This window comes from Patiria miniata, unplaced genomic scaffold (assembly GCF_015706575.1).
Source record: "Patiria miniata isolate m_02_andy unplaced genomic scaffold, ASM1570657v1 HiC_scaffold_8, whole genome shotgun sequence".
Classification (NCBI taxonomy): domain Eukaryota; kingdom Metazoa; phylum Echinodermata; class Asteroidea; order Valvatida; family Asterinidae; genus Patiria; species Patiria miniata.
The window spans coordinates 9,427,345-9,448,127 of record NW_024037075.1 but is presented as its reverse complement, the minus strand read 5'-3'; the positions used below and the strand labels follow the sequence as shown (position 1 = coordinate 9,448,127).

Below are 20,783 nucleotides of genomic sequence, written 5' to 3'. Positions count from 1 at the left end.
GTGGCGTATAGACCATCCTCACAAGTTTAGAACGTTTCCCCAGTCATGTTGTTGTTTTTTTAAATTATAAATTTGCCAACAGTGTCCAACAACCCGTCCCGCCAGTACCTCACTGTTATATTTTGCTGCCACGAGTAATACCTGATTATTAAAAGCCCAAATCATAACATTATTCGGAAACTCCAATAACCGATTATGTCTACAGTCACCGAATACTGGTAATCGATACTACAGGGCGCGCTACAAAACACTAGTGGAAGATGACATTGACAATGTGACTGTCTAGGAATCGTCCAATTTCCAACCTGTCCTGGTCTGGTCTCTTTTTTAATCCCAGCCCGATATAAGTAAGACATATTGGGAATTCTTGGTAGGAGTTCTGTTCTCAATATGTCCTCACAACCACCACAACGGCCCAGGCGAAATGCGTCTCCAAGAGCGGGACCTCAGCCTATGCGAGCAACGTTACCAGTCACACTACAGGTCAGACAGAGCAGTCCAACACGGTCTAGCAACGGGCGACGCTCAAGTCCTGCGCTGGCGTCATCACCTACACAGCCATGGACCACAGGAGAAAACCACCATAAAGTCAAACATAGACGGTCGCCTGATCACAGAGCCTCACCGGAAAGAAGTCCAAGTTCACCAGGTTTCAGGGGTGAGGAATTGTTTGGTGGTTTTCTAGTCCGAGTATAAACTTGGACCCAACTTATCGCCTTTTTAACATTCGGACATGGTCTGGCGATAGTAGGGTCCAAGCTAATCTGTATATGCCGAGCAACACAATTTTGTCCTTGACCCAAAAACCCCAACATTACCCAACCAAAACATCAGATTTCACCCTCAAAATGGCCTACAAATTACTAGATACGCCACCTGAGGTACAAGTAGACATCGATGATTAAGACGGTTGTACTGAAGTTTACTTACGATCCGGATGAAAAGTGAAATTTCCCGTTCAATTCCGAGAGCTCCCCTCACAATCGCGAACACGTTAAATTTCCGACCCGTTCAAATGTTTGAACGAACGACGTGATGTGGTCTTCATGCCCAGCGTACATTCGATGGTCCCCGTATCCCAAGTGCGATTCCGTTACCGAGCGCGATGCATCGATTATGATAATGAGTAGACTGGATCTCGTTTGTAAACACAAGTATATTTCGAACGATGATAGGGAGTCAGGAACTAGGGCAGCTTTTATGGGCGGAAACCAGTTCAAGCTAGTTCCCGACTCCCTTTTTCTGTTCGAAATGAACCTGTGTTTACCAGCCCTTCATTTAAAGAAAATCCAGGAGAGCTATAAATCGCACTCCTCAAATCATTCAGGAGGGCAAATCGCACTCCTTAAAATCCACGGATAAACAGACCGGTTAAACTTAAACATTGTTTTTGTTTTGTTCTGAATATCAGGATTTACTCAAGTGGCTGCATTATTTTTAGTTTTGCATAATAATATGTTCAAGTGGCGTTACTTTCTTTTGTTTTTGTAAGACAAGGTAAAATTTATTTTAAAAAACTAATTAAATGGAGATTAATAAAAGGTTTGACTTCAGCTTACGCTTTAATTTGTTAAAACAGTTGTCAGTAGTTTCATCACTTAATTATACTTGGAAAATGGAGTCGATAAACGGCACATAAAGCGATTGAACAGTTGTTTTCAGATTTGTTAAAATTATATGAACATTTTCGGCCTGAATTATTTCCATTGTAATGCGAAAGCTATACAAAAAAGGGCCACAAAAAGTGACAAAATCTTGCCTTAAATATTATCGAAAATATTTGACATCGATAATCTTGAAAATAATGGAAAATGCAGGTCGAGTATACCATATGCATAACGCTAGTCACGACGAGAAACTGGCTAACAATGTCTGAACTTCGCTTGGTATGAGCGTGCGTGCGGTGGGCGAAAGAACCTCGTTTTACGGTAGGAGATTTCGGTGAAACACGCATCGTTTCACTTCATATACCAGTAGTATTTCCTCGAAATAAATTCATGAACACAGGAAATACATACACAGACAAGAGAGATCAAGTTCTGTGAATTAGCTTGCAAAGATCGTGTTTGTCATCGATGTTTTCTTGGCATTTTTACGATGTCTATTCCGTCCGGCCTGCATGCAAAACACTGTACTGCAGTGCATTGCACCGCGCGCGTGACTATTGCATTGACTGGTTACCGCATTTCCATCATGCCTTCTTTGGTCCTTAGTGCGCGGCGCAGCGGGAATCAGTCACTGCTGCACTAGCACGTTCAGGCCCATGTGATTTCATACATGATGCAGCTCTATGCTATATGCAGATAGTGCACGTACAGTATACAGCCGGCCATACGATCTTTGACGGTATGTACATGTTCTTGTGCAAGCTTGGTGTTCGTTCATTTATGGCAAAATCCGGCGGAATAAACATGAGTTTGGGCATTAATACAAACGAATAATACGTGTAGCTTAAGACTTAAAATCCTTTGCGTTTTTATGACTTCTTATTTTTAAACTGCCCGTGTTTGATAAGCCCTCTTTTGGATTTTTGAGGTGCGCTATTTTTGGCGCTCCTTCGAGACAGTCGGAGAGCGCAGTAGGAGCGCCTGCGCGTTCGCGCTCCTTAAAAATGAAGGACTGGTTTACAAACGTGATCCAGTCTTCTCTTTATCATAATCGATGCATCGCGCTCAGTAACGGAATCGCACTCGGGATACGTGGACCATTGAATGTTCGCTGGGCATGAAGACCACATTGCAACATTAACACGAGTCGGAAATTTAACGTGTTCACGATTGCGAGGGGAGCTCTCAGAATTGAGCGGGAAATGTCACTTTTCATCCGGATTGTAAGTAAACTTCAGTACAACCATCTTAATTATCGATGTCTACTTGTACCTCAGGTGGCGTATTTAGTAACTTGTAGGCCATATTGAGGGTGAAATCTGATGTTTTTTTGGCAATGTTGGGTTTTTGGGTCAATGACAAAATTGTGTTGCTCGGCATATACGATTGGACCCTACTATCGCCAGACCATGTCCGAAAGTTAAAAAGGTGATAAGATGGGTTCAAGTTACTCGGACTAGTGGTTTTCAGTGTTGGAGTAGGCCTACTCGTACTCATACTCGTACTCGAGTACCAGCCGAGTACACGCAATTACTCGGCCCGTACTCGACTATCACTATCAGTACTCGAAAATAATTTGGACTTGGCCCGTACTTCATTATTTGTACTCAAATTTTGGCACGGACTCGTTGGCACGGCTCCTACTGGAGTAGTAGGCCTACTCGGGAGTACAAATCAGCTTTATGGACGGTTGTATGAATGTAATGATTGAATAATACAATTTGATTTACATCACCCCAATGCAAAATTCCATCTTAATCTTTTATGAATAGTTAATGCGGTACCCGCTGCTATGTACATCAGATTCGAACCAGCCAACCGATCCCGTTAGCTCGGTGGTCGAAGCAGGTAGTCGTGGGTTTGAGTCCCACCCGAGTGATTTTTTTCCAGTATAAACAGTGTTTATACATTGGTGAAGGGCAAAACCTAATTTGATTTGCATCACCCCAACGCAAAATTCCATCTTATGAATATTTAATGTGGTACCCGCTGCTATGTACATCAGATTCAAACCAGCCAACCGATCCCATTAGCTCGGTGGTCGAGTGGTAAGACATCTGCGCTAGAAAGCAGGAAGTCGTGGGTTCGAGTCCCACCCAAGTGATTTTTTTTTCTTTCCAACTTTCACTCGGGAGGTAACACACTGAGTATACAGTGTTTATACGTCGGTGAAGGGCAAAACCTAACTTGATTGAATATATTGTCATCAGTTTCGGATATAATTAAATGGGGATTGCATGTTGTATTTGTTGTATTTAATTTTCTTTTCTTTTATTCATTCACTTGCTTATTTATTTATTTTTATTTATTTATCTATATATTTATGTATATATTTATTTATTTTTGTACTTTTTTGGTATTGTACTTGGACTTGGACTCGGACTTGGGTACCCGGACTCGGCCCAGTACTCGGCCTTGAATGCACTCGTACTTGAATGCACTCGTACTCGGTGCTTTGGACTGGGACTCGTCACAGTGTACTTGGACTCGGCCCTTAAAGTACTCGGAGTACTCTGTACAAGTTTGGATTTGAGGACTCAACTCCAACACAGGTGGTTTTATGAATAGCCTACCAATGGAGCTACATGTATGGTTCTGGTTCTGGTGGCTACTGCGCAAACACATCCTAAGTGGTTATCTCGCACAGCTGTAAAAAGGATGGGCCTACTAAAAAAAAAAATTCTAAGTAGGGGCCCAGACCTTTAAATTTAAAAAAGCTAAGGCAAAGAAGTGAGAAAGGGTGAAAAATATTAAAAGGAGGGTTTCATGTACATGTACATGTACTAGGCCTATTCACTACTACATGTACATGTATTACTAAGTTATAAAAACTGCTCTGTACATGTAAACACAAATTACGTTTGCAAACAGTGCCCCCAACCCAACCATCAAATAAGCCCCCCCCCCCCCCAACCGTACAGCAAGTGTGATTCAACCTACCGGTACATGGAGTAACATTTGTCCCCAACATGTCTTAGGGAAGTGTCTAGAGCAGTGGGCATGTGACATGCATGAAACTTTCGAAAGATTATTATTTGGAAAATAAGATGACAAACGAAACTTGTAAAGTGGTGTCAGGATTACTACATTCTTTCTGAAAACTCAGTGTCTATCGTTACAGCAGCAGAGTTGTAACGAGTCACTGATTTTTGTGACTCGAGTCGAGTCGAGTCGAGTCATCTTAAAGAAGTGTGTCTAGTCATTAGGTGAAGAAGGTCGAGTCGAGTCGAGTCACAGTGCAGTCGAGTCGAGTGAAGTATTTAGCTCGAGTCAATTCGAATCACAAATATTTGAACACTATACAATAAAAAAACACAAGAGAGAGAAAGTCATTTTGGGGCTTTTTTTTACATTTGGGCTACTACATGTGGTGACAACACATTCGACTCTTGAAAATAAAAGGGGGTGCCAGCTGATCGCCATTCAACTCATGGGGACACTGATCAAACCACGTATGTACGGTATATTGTATACATTATTCGCGAACATTCTAACATGACGTGAACCAAAACTGGCACCGGCGTAAGTCATTGCAAATATTTTGTGCAAAGTTTTGCTTTTATTTTGGGGACTCAAGTCTTAATAGCCTTCCTCGAGCCGAGTCGAGTCATTCTGATAAGGGACTCGAGTCGAGTCATTTGCTCGCAGTGACTCGAGTCGAGTCATTTGCCCTTAACCCTAACCCACCTCACTCCTCCAAAATCCTCCTGGCGGTTTTGGAGGATTCTAGAGGATTGAGGATGAATGGTGATTGAATCAAATGAGGATTCTGGAGGATTGAGGATGAATGGTGATTGAAGCGCATGAGGATTTTGGAGAATTTAGGATGAATGGTGATTGAAGCACAAGAGGATTTTGGAGGATTGAGGATGAATGCATTTTGAGGCAGGACTGTCTGATGATTTTGAAGGATTTGGCGCTGGTTATCCTTCATTTAAACACGAGTGCAAAGTTTTGGGATGAGGAGGATTTTGGAGGATTGAGGATGAATGCCGAATTTGAGGCAGGACTGTCTAACAATTTTGAAATATTTAGGCGGAGTTGCAAAATTTTGGAGGATTTTGGAGGATTAAGGATGGTTGTAAGCAACAAGGGCCTAGGGGGTTAGGGTTAAGGACTCGAGTCGAATCGAGTCACCAAAAATTGTGACTCGAGTCGGACTCGAGTCGAGTCATTGACTCGAGTCACTGCAACTCTGTACAGCAGCAGTAACGCGACCTGCTATCGTTATGGCACTGCAAAAACACCATCACGAATGTATATTTATACGCAGTGGCTATCGTTACGGCAGCAGCCATAACACACTTTTCAACTGCTATTGTTACGGCATTGTAAAAACACTGCGAATCTATATCACATTTATAACGACAAAGCTCGTTCTGTGGCAGGAAATTTTGGGAAAACGTGCTGCCCTCTATCGCTTCAAGTACGAGCAGTGCAACCTCAAAATATATTTATGAACACGGAAAATGCACAAGACAGATCAAGTTCTGTGAATTAACTTGCAGAAATCTTTGTTCTCCATATATGCATAGACTGGTGGCCGCCTTTTTGTCATGCCTTCTTTGGCCCTTTTAGTGCTGGGGGGAACCAGTACAGCATTGTTGCATTAGGCATTATGCACATTTAGCGATAGTGAATCGCGAAGGGAACTTGCAAAAACAACAGTGTCTTTTTCGAAAACAGCGAATTGAGTAGGCAAAAAACAGGTTGTTGAGAGGCGTTTCGTGAAGATAGAAAAGACAACATGATTTTTTTTTTACATTTTATTTTTTATTTTTTATTTGTATTTTGACTTGCCGATCAAAATTTTAGGGTCCGGGACGTAAAATTAGGGTAGGTTGGGTAACCAGAAGCAGAACTCTTTTTTTTTTTGCCCTAAGCCAATGAGCAAACTTTTCTCAAAAAAGTTTTTCAATGATCAAATATTTGGGTCACAATTTGAACAGAAAAACCCTTAACTGCACAGTGACTTCCTGAAGTGACATCACACCAGCAACATCCGCAGTTGTCAGAAAAAGCATGGAATATTTTAAACGTTTAAAGAAGAGCACTGTTCAATAAAACTAACCAAAAAGGGATGTCAAATAGTTAAACACATTTAGAAGGAGTAGAAAGTGGCACAAAATACGTACATGTGTGCAAACATGTATTCAATTTTGAAAGTAAAGTTAAAAAAAAAAAAAAAATCTGATTTAAATCAAATAAATCAAATTTTTTATTTAAATAAAAAAGAAAAAAAAATCGCCAACCCTGCCGTATAAATGTATATAATATATATCAGTTTCCCTGTGTGGTTCATTTAAAAATTTGTAATAAAAAGCTGTATCCTCTTTGAGTGATTCCTGTAGGCTGATTGCTATTTCCCAGGTCTGCATCGTGACTTTGGGCGTGATCCCTGTCTGTATGGCATACTGGTTTATGGCTTCTGACTAGCACCCCATGAACAAAGATATTGACTACTTGGGGAACCGCCAACGTAGGGCTGGATAGCTCAGTTGGTAAGAGCACCGGAACGGTTATCCGGAGGTTGCAGGTTCAAGCCCCGCTGTAGTCAATTTCTTTGTTCAACTTTTCAGTAAATATACTTATAACAAAGTTGTACTGCTCGTACTTGGAAGTGATACAGCGTAGTGTGTTTCTGCAAATTTTCGGCCACAGTTAGCACTTGGATCGTTGCAGTTATGCACCCTGATACTGTGCGCCATGTGGGTAATGTGATATACGGCCAGTGCTGGCCTTAAATATGTTTTTAAATTAAGTAACGCAAGTTCTTATCACTTTTGATGGCCAGTCTCGATAACTTTCGTGGCGCGGATGAAAATAATCAAGACACAAAATACGCATGATTCCTTGCTATATGCTCCATTCAATCTGTACAAGACTTTTTTGGCAAAAAAAAAAAAAAAACGTTTCTGTTCTTCCGTAAAAGTAGTAACAGCATTGACATTACACAAACAGCTTTCATGTAAGTTAAGGCCAAAGTAGTACAATACAAGTACCTCACCTGCCTGTTGGAAAAATGTGACATCCATGAAGTATGTATGTAACAATATCATGGAACTTAAAGGTATTATACAACATTTGCAAACCGTCCAAAAACAAAACTACCAAATTATTATGAAATACATGTACGGTACATTGTACCTTACTTGGGGCAGTTTCACGGGAAAGGTTGCAAAAAAGTCTCACGGGGGGTAAAAAATGAAACTTGTATCGATAAAACATGTTTATTTGTTGAAAGTACATACATAAAGGTGCTAGAAAATGTTAATGTCAAGGCTTAAACATTTTTTCGTTTTAATTTTAAGGTACTTTGCACTTTGCAGACCATAAAATTGGTAAAATGAAGGTACATGTACCGGTAGGTATCATAAACTGCTTATTCCACATCTCAAACATGCTTGGAGTTGCTTTAAAGTGATTGACAGTCATTACAGTAGTTGTGTCTTGAATATTAATGTTATTTAATGCACTCTAGGCTACAAAAAATAACATGTAATTTCACATATTGACGGAAAATTCAATTTTATAACTCTTTTTTCCTTGAAACACAAACTTTCATTTCTGTTTTATAGAAAACCATGTAGCCTGCTAATTATCTGCACTTTTGTCCAAGGGCTGTATATGGTAGAACAATTGGCAAAGAAATTGCATTGATGGTGTGCTGCGTTATAGAGTTACCATGGTCTTTATCATTGCAATGAAAAGGGTTAATTTTGTTCAGGAAAGGACAACAATTTTAACACTATACTATTTTAATTTTACAAATGTAATATATTTGTAAAGCAACATCACAAGAAATATAACCATAAAACTAATTAAGAGTGGCAATAGAGTAGCAATTACCGATACCTTAATAGTGCTGCAACCAACTGTTTTGTATTTACGTTCGGGAAAGGCGCAATATTTAACAAGGTTTATCATAGCACGGTGCATTTCTGCTGAAATCCACACCACCACCACTACTATACATGTAAGTGGATTATTTTGATGGACTTGGTACTCATGGCTTTGCCTACCAAAATCTCCAAAATGGGAATATTGATTTTGACATGTTTGACGGAGTTGGGAAGGTTAGGGTTAATAATCACTGCTGGTGAAAACATAACTTTCAATTTAGACGTTGATGCCCCACAAAGAAATGCCTAGATAATTAAACTGTTTTATCCAGTGAACATTATTCAGTCAGCATGGTGCTTTTAACAAAATGGGATCTAAGGAATCGGCACATCAAGCTCAAAACAGTTTTAGGTATTTGTACACATGTATATACTTGTACCTTGTTAAATGTTTCAAACATGTTCAGGAAAGGACACACATTTTAACAACGATGAACATTGGTACATGTTAATTCAGTGACAATATTGCAAAGAATGCTAACCTCAACAAATTTACTGTTTGCCGCAAACTTCTGATAAAATGACTTCAGACAAAACAGTGTACATGTGTATTAACAGATGTTGTTAAACTTGTTAAAAAAAGTGTCCTTTCCTGAACACTTTGATACACAGAAATTAGACTAAAACAATAAATTTCAATTAAATTGACTCAAACTAACGCATGTGTTTTGTAGAAGGGATGTTTTGAAACTGTAAATCAGCCAATTCCTGACAAATATTGGATTTACATGTGACTTGTAAAGATAAATGTATGCACACATTTACTCATATTGTGTGTAAACATGAGTGAGTAAATGACATATACATGTAAGAACAAAACACTAACACTTTCTTGCCATTTAGTTGGTTTTAATTTTAAAACATAAACTCTACAGACAATATAAGCAAATTTAAGCAACAATGGCTTTGCCAAGTACTCTGTTAAACTGTACGTTCAGGAAAGGACAGTGCAGTTCAACGACAACGTCATGACAGCAAGCAGGGTTCGAGTCTCAATCTTTTTGTAGTCTGTTAAATCTGTTAAATTTTTGGCTTTTTGCAAATTTGCAAAAAAGCCTTTGTTTTTGTTCTGATTTTTTTTTTGGCTTTTCCGCAAACAGCGGAAAAGCCTTTGTTTTAGTTATGATTTTTAATTTTTTTTTCCCCTTTTCTTTTTGTTCTAACCCAAATCCCATAGACTTTGTACACTGTTTATTAACCACGCAACTTTTGACCTAAAACAAACTCGTATTCTGATGAAACTTACAATATATAACGACCCCATAGTGAGCTTGTGTCCCGAAGAGTGACGTCACGATTACGTCATCATGGGTCATGTGACGTCATCTTAAACATGCAAACTTTAAGACCCTATATCTGAAGAACTGTAAGTCCGATTGGGTTGAAACTCGGTATGTAGGTTGACCGGGATGTGTTATAGGTAAAAATTGAGGTGACGTCATCATGACGTCATCGTGTGATTTTATATCGATTTTTGAAGTTTTGGACCTTGAAGCCATATCTCACGAACGCAATATGCTAATTCAAAATTTCTTTTTGTATTATGTTTGTTAGGTACCAGGTACATTTACGAAATTGTAAAAATTGTGTGACGTCATTATGACGTCATCAAAAATGCGATTTTTTTTAAAACACATATAAGGGAATGTCCAATTGTCATGAAACTTGGTGGGTGGGTAGATAATAGTACTAACTATACACAAAATCTGAAACGACGTCATGATTATGTCATCGGTAGATTTTTAACGATTTTTAAAATATTTACAATTTTATTCTGCTTACACAATTGAACACTTTTATTCATCCAATTTGCTTCAAACTTGGTACAGACTAAAACCACAATAGAATAATGAGCACTGCCAAGTATTTTTACTATGACGTCATCACGGGGCATGTGACGTCATCATGAATGTACATTTTTCTATTGAATCTAACCGATTGGCTCAAAAGTCTGTATTCATGAACGTTTTCCGACTCGTGTTGTGGAGGGAAATTCACCTAGAGTAGAGTCATGACAAAAACCATTAATTTGATTTTTAATGAGATTTAATTTTAAAAATCCATCTTTTTCAACGATTTTTCAAGCATGAGAGTGTTCTCCAGATCAGTGGTTATTACACATTTTAGGATGAAGTTGAATCATAATTTTGCAGTTTTCAATGCACGTGAAGTGCCCAGTTTGCCAGTATGTTAAGCACATACGTATATGACGCGTGAAAGTTTTCAATGCGCGCATAATGATCTGCCTTGCTTTACGCATAAATGTCCCAAACAATTGGGTCGGGTCACGGGTATGGTGATATAGTCTGTGTTCAAGGCTGATGATGTTGAATCCTAACTCAATTGAGAGAACGGCCAATTCGCATGCATGCAATTGGGTTGCGTCACGATTGAATTTCACACTGTGACAGCTAGTCTTATTTCAAGTCTTATAATTACAATTGTCAAAGCTGTTGCAAAAATTGTTTTTGTTTTACAAAATAATAATTGCAATAACTTGTGTTATTAAAACTTCACACAATCATATTTAATCGATTGAGTACGTGCTCAGATGATTAGTCTCATTTCAAGGCTAACCATTTTGCATTGCATTCAATTTGGTTTATCGACGAAGTGAATTCCTTTAGGTAACCGGAAACATCACATATTGAAACTTCAATACTAAAACCAAAATTTAGCAAAATTTCACAAAAAATGCACTTTCAACTTTGTGAGTAAAATTAATTTTAAATTTTAGAAAATAATTTGCATAATTTACATTTACATTTATATACATGTATGTAAACTCATCAAAACAAATTATTAAACGGAAAAGCCATATGTTCTGTTCTTGAACAGACAAACACTGTACCTCTAGTTTCTTTTTTTTTTTTGGCTGTTTTGGCAACCGGCCGAGACAGCCTTTGTTTTCGTTAAAGTATTTTTTTTTTTTTTTTGGCTTTTCCGCTGAACAGCGGAAAAGCCTTTGTTTTTGTTCTGATTTTTTTTCCCTTCTTTTTGATCTTTTTGGGATTTTATGACGTCATCGGTTGATTTTTTATGATTTTTTTAATATTTAAAATTTTATTGCATTTACAAAAAGGTTACACTTTGTTTCATTGTATTAACGTCAAACTTGGTGCACATCAAGACTATAATAAAAAATATGTGGGCTGACAGGTATTGTTATGATGACGTCATCATGGGACACGTGGCATCATCACAAACGTGCATATTTTGAAGTCCTATTTCTACAGAACAGTAAGTCCGATTGGGTTGAAACTCGATTTGTCAGTAGACTGCGATGTGTTATAGATAAAAATATGAATTTTTGAATTTTTGGACCTTTAAGCCGTATCTCACGAACGCAACATGAAAAATTCAAAATTCCTTTTGTAATTTGTTTGTTAGGTAATAGGTATATATACACATTTTTTAAAATTTGTGACGTCACGATGACGTTATCAAAAACGCGAATTTCCAAAACACATATAACAGAAGTTCCCATTCTCATGAAACTTTGTGGATAGGTAGATAATGTCAGAAGTTTGCAAAATTTGAAATGACGTCGTCATGACATTATCGGTTGATATTTTTATGAGTTTTTAATTTTTTAAGATTTTATTCCGCTAACAAAATGTTACACTTTCTTTCATGGGATTTATGGTGTTGTTACGATGAAGTCATTGCGGGACATGTGACGTCATGTTAAAAGGTGTAAATTGTGGAGTCCTATACATGTACCGGTATGTGAAGAATTTAGTCCTCTAACTACGGTATCTAATTGCATATGGACAAAACACCCCCCCCCAAAAAAAAAAATACGGAAAGCCCTATGTTCTGTTCATAGAACAGATATAGCTCTAGTTTTTTTTTCCCCTTCTTTTTCAGCCATCCCCCATAGTATTTGTACACGTTTTCACAGTGGAAGGCACTTTGGGCACTAAAATCAATCCGATTGACTTTATACTTGGCACACACTTAGACCAGCATCTGAAGTTGTGTGCCGAACATTGACGTTATCATGACGTCATCACGAGTCATGTGACGTCTCATTATATGCGATTTTTCTATTGTGACCATTTTCTAGCAGAATTCGGCTAGATCTGACAGATTGGGCTATATCTCCAGAACTACAGGTCCCATTGGGTTGAAAGTTGGTATGCATCTAGACCGGGATGTCTTATAGATGAAAATTAACTTGACATTATGATGACGTCATCATGTGACATATGACGTCATATAAGATAAACATACTTTGAAGGCCTATATCTCCAGAACTGTAAGTCCGATTGGCTTGAAACTTGGTACATGTATGTACCTAAACTGGGAAGTGTTGAAGATGAAAAATAAAGTGAGGTCACGATGACGTCATCACGTGACATGTGACGTCATATCAAACGTGCATATTTTGAAGGCAGATATCTATAGAACTGCAGGTCCGATTGGGTTGAAACTTGGTATGTACCTAAGCCGGGATGTGTTATAGATGAAAATTGAAGTGACGTCACGATGACATCATCATGGGTTAAAGATGACGTTAAAGATGATTAGATTTAATCTTTGAAAATTACTATAAAATCAACCGTGAGTGACCTGAACTTAACGTTTGCGGGAATGGATAGAATAATCCAGGGTCTTCAATGTTTATATTATGTGCAAAATCACGTGACCCTTCCTTCCGGTTGATTGGTGAAAGAAGTGAACTTGCTCTCAATGATGTATGCTCTGGATAAGTTGTTCTTTACCATAAAATTATAGTTATACATAAAAATTGATGTGACGTAATCATGACGTCATCACGTGACATGTGATGTCATAATTCAAAGCCCTATGAGAATGTAATTACATAGTTTATGCCACAATTTATTATAAACAGAACTACACATCCTTCCTTGATGGAACTTATACTTGAAACTTTACATGTCACACATCACAAAAAATTACCGAAACAGCCCTGTGTTTGTCCACAAACATAAATCTAGTTTTTTCTTCTTTTTGTTCCAAAAATCCCATAGACTTTGTACACGATTTTAGTGCACGTCACTTTTGGCATTGAACTTTGTCACACATCATTCAAATTTAGCATATATGCATTGTCCTTATGGCAAAGTTGTGTCCCGAAGAGTGACGTCATGATTACATCATCAGGGGTCACGTGACATCACAAACGTGCATATTTTGAAGTCCTATATCTACAGAACTGTAAGTCCGATTCGGTTGAAACTTGGTATGTGGGTAGACCGGGATGTGTTATAGGTAAAAAATGAGGTGACGTCATGATGATGTCATCATGCGATTTTATATGAATATTTGACATTTTGGACCTTTTAGCCATATCTCACGAACGCAACATGCAAAATTTGAATTTCCTTTTGTATTTGGTTCGTTAGGTAATAGGTATATGCACAAAATTTAAAAAAAAAGTGTGACGTCATAATGACGTCATCAAAAATGCAATTTTTCAAAACACATATAAGAAAAGGTCCGATCGTCATGAAACTTGGTGGGTAGGTAGATAATATAGGTTTTCCCGGCCACTTTCACCAAGTTTTCATTCAATTTAGCGCCTGGCTCATTCCATTTAGATTGAAATTGAAAGATCATGCAGATCGCCATTCAACAATCAAAAAGAATCATTCAATTTCATTATCCGAGCAATCTATTGCATTTAAGCTTCACTCGTCCCTGTAAAATAGGTAAACAAATTAAAAGTATCGCGTTGTTCATTCAATTTCGTCTGAATCACTTGCAAGGGGTTGATCGTGCATTCAATTCCATTAATGGCAAAACATATTTCACATTTTGTCAAGCATGTTTAAGACTTCCTTCACGTAAAATTTTGAATTATCTCGGCGTTAATCATATCTGATGTCTTCAATCCGTAAATGCACACCTCTCTTTCTTAAAGGTGCCGTGCAATTACTTCATCTCAGGAATGCATTTTGCGCAACTTGCTACTCCTCTGAAATGTATGATAACTATATATTTTAACATTTACAAGTTTCCATGCATTTCCGAATTACTGAGCCCACTGTTGCTGTGAAGTGAGTTCAGGTAGACTCTGTTCAGTTGAGGGGTTTTCTTTCAAATTCTTCACTAGCTTATTAGCTTACTGCCATGTACTGACACAACAAAAAATCATCAAAGAAAAGATTGACTTTAAACTGATTGACTTTAAACGTGGTTCAAACCAAGAACACAATGACAAAATGATGTGCATTGACAAGTGTTGTCAAGATGACGTCATTGCAGGGCATGGGGCGTCATGTGATAAAATTATATTTTAGGAATTATTCTAAGCATTTTGAACAACCTTTAACTGCATGAAGCAAAAAGGGCCTAGGGGGGTTAGGGTTAATGGTTGAAGGTATCTGGGAATGGAATTCGTATTGCACTGTTTAATCTGGTGTGCTGTCGTTTTCGAGAAAAGTGGAATTTTTGTATCAATTTCCAACATGGTAAGTCGACCATCATTGTAAAAAACTGACTCCTTTTCAAATACTGCCCAATTTACCAAATTTAGTTAGTGCACATTTTGTTTGAAATTGGTTACACATCCGTGAACAGGTGTAGGCCAGCCAGTAAGCCTGTTGCGGGTACCCGGGTACCCGCCCGCGGAGGCCAAGAACCGGTTCCATTTTATCGGGTCGGGTACCCGTAACCGAATTTATAAATTTCGACGTAACATCCAAAGTTCAAAGTGAATTACCGATCATTCACTGAAAACTCTATCTTGCGGGTTTTAGTTTGTATTTAGTTTTGTTGACTATCTTTGAAGTTTGAATTGATGTGTCTCCAGAAGCACGAAAGTTGACCCATCATGTTTTTAATAAGTTTCTCGTAGTGGGCCGCCAGGAAATGATCTTCTTTGATGCACCGCAGATGGCGGAATAAACAAACGTAGTCCAAGTGATTGGCGTTTTAATTGCAGTCACGAACAATAAAAAAAGATGACAAAATGTAAGCCCAAGTTACTTTGCTGTGTCTGTGTGATTATTTCTTGTCCCTGACATTCCCTGTCTCATAACCTTGCTGTCCGGTGATCATCATGCCACGTTCAGGAAGTAGCCACGTTTGGTCACATTTTGAGAAAAAGTCAAAACTGTTTGTTAATTAATTGTTTTTCTTTAACCCGATTTTTTCTGATGTACGATGTCTCAAAGCCTGAGAAAGTTTTAAGGGCATTTATAATTTCCTATGATCGAACAAAGGGTAGATAAAAAATATACCTTTAACAACAAATGATATATTAATAAAAAAAAATAACCGCGCGCTAATATTTTCTGCGGAACTGGCCAATCACAACGCACGTAAGAAGTGCAACTTGACTAGCGATTAGCGTAGTACAAGACGCATGCGCCAGGTCCCTATGATAAAGCACGACACCATTTGTGGACGTGCTTTCACTTACCGTTAGTACTGACTGCCGTGCCGGTGTAGCATGAATTTAGGTTTTATGAAATACGGACTCATTGGTGGTATTGCGCATGCTTATGCATAGATAATTAGGAGAGGGACTGGTCACGTGAAAGGGTTTAACCAATAAAAGGAAAAAAGAGTCCGATTTTCATACAAGTCTGATTTTCATATGACACCGGTCGTCGTACGCATGCCTAGCCGAGTAAGCCGACCACGCTGCGCGCGCTGCATGCATGCTACAACCAGCGCTGCAGTCAGTGTGGGCCACCTGGGCCGAGGTGACGGCAGGATGGACTCACTGAAGAATACACAGCGGGGAGCTCTTGGAAGTTCGCCGACTTTGTCATCGATGTCTTTAAACTCTTTATTAATCACCTTACGTTTCTTTTATTTCATAAACTCAGGTGCTGTATATAATAGACATTGAATTTGCAATTCCTATTTTTTACTGACAAATCGACCATTTGCAAATTGGTATACCTGCACAGAAAGCATTACAGAACACAATGGGGTGTTTAGAAACGAAAGCACTTACTTCCGGGTTGGCGTTATAAATGAAAACACTTAATTCCGGGGTTTTTTTTTGGGGGGGGGGGCTTTTACGGGTACCCGACCTTGACCGGGAAAGGGTACCCGGTTCCAGTCAAAACCGTAAACAGACAGGCCTACCAGCCAGTCCCCACAGAAAATTCCCACACATCTATAAATTGCTCTGTTTCTTCTGAAGTTGGGTCAGGGAACCAGACTTTGTTTTTGTTATTTTTTTTTTTCTTGTTATTTTTTTTTTTTCCCACTCTTTTCCCCGTAGGTTAACACGTGTTTCGTTCTACACAGGACTTTGGGACTTTTTTCACATCTGATCGACTTCAAACCTGGCACACACTTAGACCACCACGATCCATCTGAAGATTCAGGCCGAATCATGACGTCATCATGACGTCATCACGTGTCACGTGACGTCATCCTAAAAGTGTATAATTTAACGCCCTATATCTTCTGAACCTGAAGTCCGATCGGGTTCAAACTCTGTATGCAATTATTCCGGGACGTGTTATAGACAAAAATTGCAGTGATGTGATTTTATATAAATTATTCAATTTTAGGATGTTTTACCCATATCTCATCAACGGAACGTGGAAAATATGAAATTCTTTTTGCAAAAGGTTTGTTAGGTCAGAACAGTTCGAAAAATGTGTTACGCCACCATGACGTCATGAAAAATGTTGGGTTTTTTTGTTTGTTTTTTACATCAGATCGACACTTACCCCACCATGTATAGAATACTCATGTACATGTTCATTCGACTTGGAGGAAACTCCTTTATGGCAGTTGTTGCTAAAATGGTCAAAACAGCTCAGTGTTTGTCCACAAACACATTTCTAGTTTTTCCTTGGTTTTTCCAGCATCTACTGCTATGAACACAAAACTTTGAGCAGATCAGTGTAACAGTATTTGCTATAAAATACTAACCCCAAAATCCATCTACATGTATTCCTGAAAATTGCAGCAAAAACAAATGTTGTACTATGTATAATACCTGTAAAAATAAATAAATAAATAAATATTTACAAGGACGATTTTCTTCTGCCTGTGGAGACCACCCACAATGTTTTTATTGGAATTGAAAAATTGCTATTTTGATAATTCGATGGATGTGATTGAATATTTTAATATTTGGTATTTTCTGCATCACCCGATACCAGTATCATGCAAAATGTACATATGGATGAGTCATGTACAGCACATCTGCACCCCAACCTATCTTGAAATGTTCAGAGAATTCTATTCCTACTATCTTGAAATGTTCAGAGAGCAGGTGATGTGGAGTAGGTTATGTACGTATGCATGTAAATCAAAAGCGAGACCGTTTTATTTTTCACTTGATATTCATTATGGAAGATACTCATCGGATTAATAACCAGGACAATTTAAAGTCAGTACCCCCCCCCCCCATGTCTAGTAATCCTGTAATTTTCAGGTGAAATTAGCTGAGAGTTTGTCGAAAAATGACCGCAGTATATTTCTCGAGGTCATGGGTATTGCATATTTGACCTGTTGATTTTTCCTGGTTATTTAACCAGGTACATGCAGTAGCTTCCATATCAAGTATCAAGTGGGGGGAAAAAACTGTCTAGATTTTAAATTCTGGAAACACAACTTTCCAGGATACTTAGCATGCATTGGTGTGTTGCTTACAATACGCAGGAAGTCCAGTATGTGAGAAATTTACCGGACTAGGGAAATTCCTGCATGAGTGAACAAACTGTGTTGTGGCGGGGGGGGGGGGGGGGGGGGGGGGGGGGGACGAAGAGAACGACAGATGGGGCATAGTTGTTTAACCCTAACTCCCTAGGCATTTTTGCAAGGATGCAACCTCAATCCTGCAAAATCCTCAAACTGCCTCCATGTAAAAATTGCATACTGCCTCAATCCTGCAAAATCCTCCAGCAATCACGGTCAATATGTTGAGGCAGAGCCAGGGACAGCCTGGAGCAGTGCGGAGGATATCAAGTAAAATCTAGGCCTGCCTAAATTTATGCACAGCTGAGCATAAACAACACAAGGTCCAGACCAAGACCTTAACATGGTGCATCCTACAAAATCGGCCACACATTTTTACCTTAAATCCTTAATCCTGCCAAATCCTCCATTTTGCAAAGAGGATTTTTGAAGATTTTGGAAGGTTAGGATAAAAGGAAATCCGTCAGTTCAACATGACTGTTTGTTTGGCCAAATTTATGAACATGACGAAAGTGAAAATGGTTTATCCTGTATTTTCACTGTAGCACATTCGGGTACCAGTGGCTCAATGAGAGGACCATGTTGTTGTTCTTAGCTTGGAACTCAATGGGATTAGCACGGCATGGTCACAGTGTGTGTGGTCAAGAGTTGATCGATCATCGATGTATGATCGATCAACGTTGTATGTATTTAACACAACATTGTGTACAATACATTAGGTTTGCTTACCCCTGCGATGTGTGGTTGCTTCTGTCTACGAAGGGAATGAGGTATGTCCCAACGTTGGTGGCGCTGCTCCTTCTGCCCCCCCCCTTCCCCTTTATCAGTAATTTAACAACATGTACCGGTACAGTGTATGTCTTGTACTACATGAATGTAAATTTACGTTTCTTCACATTGTATACATGTATGTATGATATGTACATGTACATGTAGATATTTAAGTATTTGGCAATATAATCCCCAGGTATACTTATGGTAGTACATGCATGTATCTATATATAGAGAGAGAAGTTTACTCGCCTCCGAGACGATGTTTGCTCCTGAAAGGATCCGAGACCGCGGGCTCCCGCAGCGCCAAAATCGCTCCACGTCCGTGGAAAAATGCGGAGGGTGTTTTCCGCCGGGTCGGACACTTCGGGTCGTCCTGATTTTCCCGTACGGACCGGCGATCCGTTTCGTCGATTTTTCGTGACTGCGTTTTGCACAGGAATTTGCCGTCGTGTGCGCTTTCTCGTTGACTGCCTGGCTGCCCCCTGTGCTGGCTTTTCTGCGAGTCTAGACTGTGCGAGGTCAACGAGGTCAACGTAGGGGTTTCGTTTACGTGTTCTACTCAGCCATTCTGCAAAAGTGTTCACAGAACGGTAGTCTGGGGTGACCTTGGCAAAAAAAATTTTCTCCATGGTGCGTGGCCACCAAGTGTCCCTATTCTTTCCTGTGCTTTGCTTGCCGCCCGTGCGCCGAGTGCAACGAATACTCAGAAGGACTACACATTAGTACGCCGTACATTAGTATGCCTTGCGCGGTCTGACCAATCGAAAGACTACACTGCGTAGTACTTCCGGGCTATGCGTAAAACCGTCGATGGCAACGCGTACTGCAGCCTGCTCCACGCCCTGGAAACGAGGTTGGGTCTACGGTGCTCGCTATTTGAAGCACAAGCATGTGACGTGATAGAGTGCTCTGTTGCTTCCATCGTGTGTTGATTCAGCTCCATGCTTCCACCAAGGCTGAGCTTTGTGAGTTTGCTGCCCGCCACGTATAATTCAGTGTCGCGTTATAATTTCGGGGGCCTGTTTGGGATCAACGAAGGATCGATGCATTTCTTCAAATATCGCGATCTTTAACGCAGTCACAAAAAAAACGACGAAAAAGTGTCCGATCTGGCGAAAGACACTCTCTACATTTTCCACGGACAAGGAGCGATTTTGGTGTCGCGGAAGACCGCGGTCTCGGATCCTTTCAGGAGCAAACTTTTCTCGGAGGCCGAGTAAAACTTGCTCTTATATAGCCTAGATGGTTGAACCAACTTGAATAAAAGTTGAATCGACTTTTTCCTCGCAGACAGTCTCGCAAATTGTAAGAAGTTCAAGTTTACGTTTGTTGAAGAGTCCAATACTGAAACTTCATTATGACCTTCCTCCATGATTCAGACCGGAAACACTCAACATTTTCATTTCAAATGACACCTTCACGTTTTATTGCATTATGATTTATTGTCAAAACTGTACAATCAGCCTTCGCCTGTGTACTACGGTAACCTTTTCACTACGTTTTCCAAATGCGACTGCCTCACAAAATGCCAATTTAACAGACCAACGGGAACATTTACAGACAGTTGCCATGGTAAATAATTATCATGTGCGTAAATCAACGGGGGACGGGGGACCCCCCCCCCCCCCTCCACCCACATTTTAAAGCGGGGGACATTGTTTGGTCCCCCCACACTTTTTCTTCCCCGAATAAAAATTGTAGCCTACAATAATGATTATATTGCTCAGAATACATGTATAGCTGATTCAATTACTCCAAACTCAAAACTTTAAAAGATGATCTTTTGCTGAAATTGGTTTTAGTGGTCAGAAATTGCCTCAATTCACACCACAGAAATTGCTTTTCTATAACTGCATGT

General features: G+C 39.3%; 1 protein-coding gene across 1 annotated transcript in view; it reads left to right on the top strand.

Annotated features, from left to right (window-relative positions):
• Nucleotides 1–212: 212 nt before the first annotated feature.
• LOC119719566 (protein FAM117B-like) overlaps nt 213–20,783 on the top strand; it is a 37,339-nt gene continuing 16,768 nt past the window's right edge. Inside the window, exon 1 of the mRNA XM_038189040.1 lies at nt 213–658. Coding sequence (XP_038044968.1) covers nt 391–658 — 268 coding nt within the window. The 5' untranslated portion in view covers nt 213–390. The remainder of the gene's footprint in view (nt 659–20,783) is intronic.